This window comes from Babylonia areolata, chromosome 20 (assembly GCF_041734735.1).
Source record: "Babylonia areolata isolate BAREFJ2019XMU chromosome 20, ASM4173473v1, whole genome shotgun sequence".
Classification (NCBI taxonomy): Eukaryota; Metazoa; Mollusca; class Gastropoda; order Neogastropoda; family Buccinidae; genus Babylonia; species Babylonia areolata.
The window spans coordinates 39206358-39213857 of NC_134895.1; the positions used below are offsets into that span (position 1 = coordinate 39206358).

The 7500-nt window shown below is 47.7% G+C and overlaps 1 protein-coding gene across 1 annotated transcript in view; it reads right to left on the minus strand.

Moving 5' to 3' along the window:
* LOC143294975 (uncharacterized) overlaps window positions 1–7500 on the minus strand; it is a 40744-nt gene that overhangs the window by 9067 nt on the left and 24177 nt on the right. Inside the window, exons 9-14 of the mRNA XM_076606502.1 lie at window positions 6608–6925; window positions 5536–5747; window positions 4830–4859; window positions 3463–3627; window positions 2664–2788; window positions 1292–1470 (exon numbers count right to left, since the gene is read on the minus strand). Coding sequence (XP_076462617.1) covers window positions 1292–1470; window positions 2664–2788; window positions 3463–3627; window positions 4830–4859; window positions 5536–5747; window positions 6608–6925 — 1029 coding nt within the window. The remainder of the gene's footprint in view (window positions 1–1291; window positions 1471–2663; window positions 2789–3462; window positions 3628–4829; window positions 4860–5535; window positions 5748–6607; window positions 6926–7500) is intronic.

Below are 7500 nucleotides of genomic sequence, written 5' to 3' on the forward strand. Positions count from 1 at the left end.
TCGTCCCAAGCTCCACAAATACGTCACTTTTTTGTTGACTCACCCCAGACTCCACAAATACGTCACCCTTTTTTTGTTAACTCACCCCAGACTCCACAAATACGTCACCTCTTTTAGTTAATTCGTCCCAAGCTCCACAAATACGTCACCTTTTTTGCTAACTCACCCCAAACACCACAAAGACGTCACCTTTTTTGCTAACTCAACCAAAACTCCACAAAGATCTCACCTTTTTTGCTAACTCACCCCAAACACCACAAAGACGTCTCTTTTTTTTCCATTTCTTTCAGTTAAGTCACCCCAAACTCCACAAAGATATCACATTCCTTTTAGCTAACTCACCCCAATATCCACAAAGAAACACGTCAGCAATGACGAACACCTTTCTTTTAACTCACCCCCAAACTCCACAGTCAGTCATATTGTAAGTTAACTCACTCCAAACTCCTCAAGAAACCACTTTTTTCTTTTATTTTTTAAGTTAACTCATCCCAAACTACACAAGAAACCACCTTTTTTTTCTTGAAAAAAAATTAACACACGCCAAACTCCACAGACAGTCATATTGTAAGTTAACTCACCCAAGACTCAACAAGAGCGCCACCTTTTCTTCTTTTTTTTATTTTGAAGTTAAGTCACTTCAAACTCCACAAGAACGTGAATTTTTTTTTTCTTAAAGTTAACTCACCCCAAAGTCTACAGGAACGCCACCTTTTTTTCTTTAAAAAAAAAAGAAAGTTAACTCAAACTCTACAAGACCGCCACCTGTTTTTTGTTTGTTTGTTTGTTTTTTGTTGTTGTTTTTTTAAGTTAACTCACCTCAAACTCCAAAACAATGCCACCTTTTTTTTTTTTTTTAAAGTTAACTCACCTCAAACTCTACCTTTTTGTTCTTGTTGTTGTTAACCCACCTCAAAATCCACAAGAACGCCACCTTTTTAAGAAAACTCACTCCCAAACTTCCACAAGAACACCACCTTTTTTTCTTTTCTTTTTTTTAACAGTTAACTCACCTCAAACTTCACAAAGAACGCCACCTCTTTTTATTTATTTTATTTTATTTATTTATTTATTTATTTATTTTTAATTAACTCACCCCAAACAAGAACGCCACTTTTTTTGCTCCTTTAAAAAAAAAAAAAGTTGACACCTCAAACTCCAAAAAGACGTCACTTTCTTCTTTTCTTTTTTTCATTTTTTTTCCCTTTTTTTTCTTCTAAAGTTAACTCACCTCAAACTCCACAAGAACTCCATCTTAAAAAAAAGAAAAAAGAAAAAAAAGTTAACTCACCCCGACCTCTACGAAGACATCCCCCATGACAGACACCCGGAAGTCGGTGAGTTTGGGCACGAGGAACTCCCCAGACACATGCAAGAGACAGTAGCCGTCGGCCAGGTACCGGCCCAGCTCTCTGGACAGGTGGGCAGGGGCGGTAACCACCACCAGCACCTCCAGACACTCCCGCCACCCTGAACCCCCCACCCCCCCACCCCACCGAAGACAGTCGCTCAGGTTAAAGGTTAAAGGTTGAAGGTCCCGTAGTCTTTTACGGCCATCGGTGCAGTGAATTTATATCCATTGTGTCTAGGGCTCGGCAAGGGAAGGCATGGGGGTCTGGGGGGAGGAGGTCAGGTGGGCAGGGGGGAGGGGGGAGGGGGCGATAGGGGTGCCCAATCCTCTCCTTCCGTCTGTTTTAACCTTCCCCCAACCGAAGTCACGTAACCCATTCACACCTGGGGGGGCTGGGGGGGGGGTTGAAGTGAGGAAAATCGGAATAAAATGCCTTTCCCAAGGAGACAAGACATTGCCGACACGGGCGGGGGGCGGGGCGGGGGGGGGGGGGTGGAGGGGTGTGGGGGGGAGGGGGGGAGGGACTTCGAACCCTAATCACTGATCACTGTCAGGTAACTGTGTTCAGTTACAGTTTCAAGGCGCCGTCAAAGTGTGTGAACTAATCCAGACACACTACTACAACACCTGCTTTAAAATCTGAAAAAAAGATATATATATAAAGAGAGAGAGAGAGAGAGAGAGAGAGAGGCAAACGCCTGACCTACACATAAACCCAACGCAAAGGTCAAGGCCTTGAGAGTCTACCACAGACTGAAATAGATTCAATAAAATAAACAAACAAGTAAATACATAAATGTAATAAAACTGCCAAGCATAATTAGAGAAGAAAGAAGAATTAAGACAAGAATGACTAAATTCTAGCTAGTATGCGATTGTTTAACTTTTTTTGGTATGTGTGACATTTTAATGTGCCTGCCCTGGGTTTTTCCTTGTCTTGTCTCGTCTCGTCTTGTCTTGTCTTGTCTTGTCTCGTCTTGGTGAGACTTGACGGTTCTTGTGATTTGCCCCACAATGACGATTACTTGGAATGGAAAGACAAAACATTGAATGCAACAACAACTACCACTACTGCTGCTGCTGCTGCTGCAGACACCCATACACACACACCACTACAACTACCACTACCACAACTACAACACACACACACACACACACACAAACACACACACACACACAAACAAACAAACAAACACAGACACACACACACACACACACACACACACACACACACACACACACACACACACACACACACACACACACACACACACACACACACACACACACACACACACACACAGGAACTCACCGGACCAGGGTCTCCCAGCAACAAAGAACAAGGCACGCTTGTCACGACGTTTCCTGTACTGCTTGGCCACATTCTTCTTCAGCTTCTCGTCGGTTATCTTCTTGTTCGTCTCCACCACCGTCATTCTGAAAGACAGACAAAAAAAAAAGGTAGACAAAAAAATAAAAAAATAAAATAAAATAAACACTACACCATCATCACCACCACCACCAACAATAACAACAACAACAACAACCATTAGCAACAGCAACAACAACAACAACCATTAGCAACAGCAACAACAACAACAACAACAGCAACAAAAAAACATCAAGAGTAGCAGCATCCTCAACAACAACAACAACAACAACAACAGCAACAGCGGCAACAATAACCACAGCACTAATAGCATCATCATCATCATCATCATCATCATCATCATCAAGAAGAACTGTACTAAATTGTACTGTAGTGTACTGTACTGTACAGTGTTGTACTGTACTGCACTGAGCTGTACTACATTGTTTTAAACTGTGTTGCACTGCACTGCACTGCACTGCACTGCACTTGCTGTGCTGTGCTGTGCTGTGCTGTGAATGACATGACATGGTTTACGCTTGATTAACACGGCTTTTACGACTTGACCAGACAACATGACATGGCACAACACGACATGACATTACAATTATCTATCTATCTGGGACCTGACACCGGTAGATGGATAGAGGCAGGGGACGGGGGGATGAGGGGGGCGTGGGAGGGAGGAGGGGGGGAGGAGTGGGTTGGGGGATGGGGGGGGGGGGGGAAGGGCCTGACTCACGTCTTGTTGGGCTTCACGGGCACCTGCATGCACGTGTCGTTTTTCGACAGACGGAAGTTGATCGTCTGGGTCCACTTCTGAGCCTCCAGCTCGTCCTCCACCTCACTCTCACTCTGGCTGTCCTCGCTGCCCCCGTCACTGCTCGACACGGACACCTCGGACCTCCTGGCGACCAGCATCTGTCAGTTTAGTGAGTGAAAGAACTCCTGGTGACGAGCATCTGTCAGTTTAGTGAGTGAAAGAAGTGGCGACCAGCATCTGTGAGTAGAAGAACTCCTGGCGACCAGCATCTGTCAGTGAAAGAACTCCTGGCGACCAGCATCTGTCAGTCAGTGAAAGAACTCCTGGCGACCAGCATCTGTCAGTCAGTGAAAGAACTCCTGGCGACCAGCATCTGTCAGTCAGTGAAAGAACTCCTGGCGACCAGCATCTGTCAGTCAGTGAAAGAACTCCTGGCGACCAGCATCTGTCATTTAGTGAAAGAACTCCTGGCGACCAGCATCTGTCATTTAGTGAAAGAACTCCTGGCGACCAGCATCTGTCAGTGAAAGAACTCCTGGCGACCAGCATCTGTCAGTCAGTGAAAGAACTCCTGGCGACCAACATCTGTCAGTCAGTGAAAGAATTCATGGCGACCAGCATCTGTCAGTCAGTGAAAGAACTCCTGGCGACCAGCATCTGTCAGTCAGTGAAAGAATTCCTGGCGACCAGCATCTGTCAGTCAGATTCAGATGGTCTATTCATTAATAACAGCATTGATCTTATGTCAGCAGAACTACAGCAGTTAATTAAGACATAACTATATCTCTTAAGTGAAAAGCTTTTGACAAACACGAATAACTATATCTCTTAAGTGAAAAGCTTTTTATAGATACGATGCACACGCTCTCTCTGTCACACACACACACACACACACACACACACACACACACACACACACACACACACACACACACACACACACACACACATTCACACAAACCCCCAACCCCACACCCACACACAGACACCACCACCACCACCATCACCACAACACACACACACACTCTCTCTCTCTCTCTCTCTCTCTTCTCTTACCCCCCCCCCCCCCCCCCCCCCCCCCCCCCCCCCCACACACACACACGCATACATACACACACCACCACCACCACCACCACAACCACCATAATCACCACCACGACCATCACCACTAAACACACACACACACACACACACACACACACACACACACACACACACAAGCGACAGTTATCACAAATTATCGCATATCAAACTGAAAGAAGTTCGACTCACAAACACACGCACAATACAAGAAGCACAAAATACAACACTTCATGCACATACCTCAAAGTTATGTTCAGACATACCTTCTGACGATGGCATCTTGAGAAAATGTCCTGAAAGTGTACGTCACACACACACACACACACACACACACACACACACACACACACACACACACACACACACAAGGACAACTCTGTATCATCAGTTCATTCATTATTCCAGCAGTGAACGGCAAATCTTTCAGCATGAAAATGGTATGCTGCACAATCTTTAGAATCTTCCCAGAATGTGAAAAATAATACTACAAATTATTGTGTTCCTTTAAAAGTAAGCATGTTATAGATACGCGGCAGGGTAGAGCACACACACACACACACACACACACACACACACACACACACACACACACACACACACACGAGCGCACGCACACACTCATCTTATCCATACATCCACCTCCTCCCGCCCTCATTTCCCCGCCCCTCCCCCTTCCCCCTCTCCCCTCCCAGGCCACCCACGCAAACGCTCACAAAAACTCCAGTATCACCCTTCAACCCCTTGAAACTGCCTTCTTTACCCCCGCCCCCCACCTTTCTCTCCCTCTCTCTCTCTCTCCCCATCCCCCGACGAATACATACACGTACATTTACATAACCAACACTCCACCCACCCACACACTCACTCGCGCACGGACGCGCGCGCACACACACACACACACACACACACACACCATGCTCCCGCCCACCATCACCACCACCACCACAACCACCGCGACAACTCCCTAACCTGATGTAAACTTTGAGTTCGCCCCCATTAAAGCCCTCAGGCAGGGGCAGGTCAACAGTGACTGAAAGGTCGTCAGCAGGGTTAGGGGCAGTCTTCCCTCCATCTGCAGTCCTCAGTTTGATGAAGTCTGTCTGGCTGTCGAACTCGCAGCGCGTCTCGACAGAGGGTGCCACCAGGGCTTCCTCTTCCTTCACTGGGGGGCTGGGCTCCAGCTGAGACCACGGTAAGACGAAGTAAATTCACTTTCACTTTCGTTTTCACTTTCACTTTTACTTTTGCTTTCAAGGTGGAGCCAGCCCAGCCTAAGTGTGCCGGACTGGTACATGATTATATACGATATCAGACCCCTGATATCTGCATTCTTCTTCTTCTTCTTCTTCTTCTTCTTCTTCTTCTCCTCCTCCTCCTCCTTCATCACCACCACCATCAACATCATCACCATCACCACCCACCTGAAGCTCCCCCTGTATCTGTGCCTGGCAGACTTCAGGCACCCTGAGTCATCATCATCACCATCGTCACCATCATCACCATCATCACCATCATCATCATCACCATCACCATCATCATCATGATCATCACCATCATGATCACCATCATCACCACCACCATCATCACCATCATCATCACCATCACCATCATCACCATCACCATCATCATCCTGATCATCACCATCACCATCACCATCATCACCATCATCATCATCATCATCACCATCATCACCATCATCATCATCACCATCATCATCATAACCATCATCATCATCATCACCATAACCATCATCACCATCACCATCATCACCATCATCATCACCATCATCATCATCATCATCACCATCATCATCACCATCATCACCATCACCATCATCACCATCACCATCATCACCATCACCATCACCATCATCATCATCACCATCATCATCATCATCATCACCATCACCATCATCACCATCACCATCATCACCATCATCACCATCACCATCATCATCACCATCACCATCATCACCATCACCATCATCATTATCACCATCACCATCATCACCATCACCATCATCATCATCATCACCACCCACCTGAAGCTCCCCCTCTATCTGTGTGTGGCAGTCCTCGGGCACCCTGAGGACCACCCTGTCGTCCACCTGAGAGCGGACCATGCTGACGCCCTTCCCCAGGGAAACGTTCTGCTGTATGGGTCGGCACATCACGAACAGCAGCCCCGACGGCTCCAACGCCACGTGACAGTCGGCGCGCGCGAGGTAGACCACGTCACTCTCTGACGTCTCTGCCGGAGGGTCGGAGGAGGAGGGGTGTGTGACGTCAGTGGTGTCAGCAGTGACGGGGGCGGCTTCGTGATCGACATCGTCATCATCAGCGCTGATAGGGGCGTCGATCTTTGAGACAGGACTGCGGTTCAGTGTTGGGATCGGGTTGTGAAGGGTAGGGCAGGGTAGTGCAGTGCAGGGTAGTGCAGGTATGGTAGGGTAGTGCAGGGTAGAATAGGTAGTGCAGTGCAGTGCAGGGTAGGGCAGGGTAGGGTAGTGCAGAGTAGTGCAGTGCAGGGTAGGGCAGTGCAGAGTAGTGCAGGTAGGGTAGGGTAGTGCAGTGCAGGGTAGTGCAGTGCAGGGTAGTGTTGTGCAGGGTAGTGCAGTGCAGGGTAGTGCAAGGTAGGGTAGTGCATGGTAGTGCAGGTAGGTTAGGGTAGTGCAGGGTAGTGTAGTGCAGGGTAGTGCAGTGCAGGGTAGTGTTGAGCAGGGTAGCGCAGTGCAGGGTAGTGCAGGATAGTGCAGGGTAGGGTAGTGCAGGGTAGTGCAGTGCAGGGTAGTGCAGGGTAGTGCAGTGCAGGGTAGTGCAGGGTAGGGTAGTGCAGGTAGGTAAGGGTAGTGCAGGGTAGTGCAGTGCAGGGTAGTGCAGAGTAGTGCAGAGTAGTGCAGGTAGGGTAGGGTAGTGCAGGGTAGAGTAGATAGTG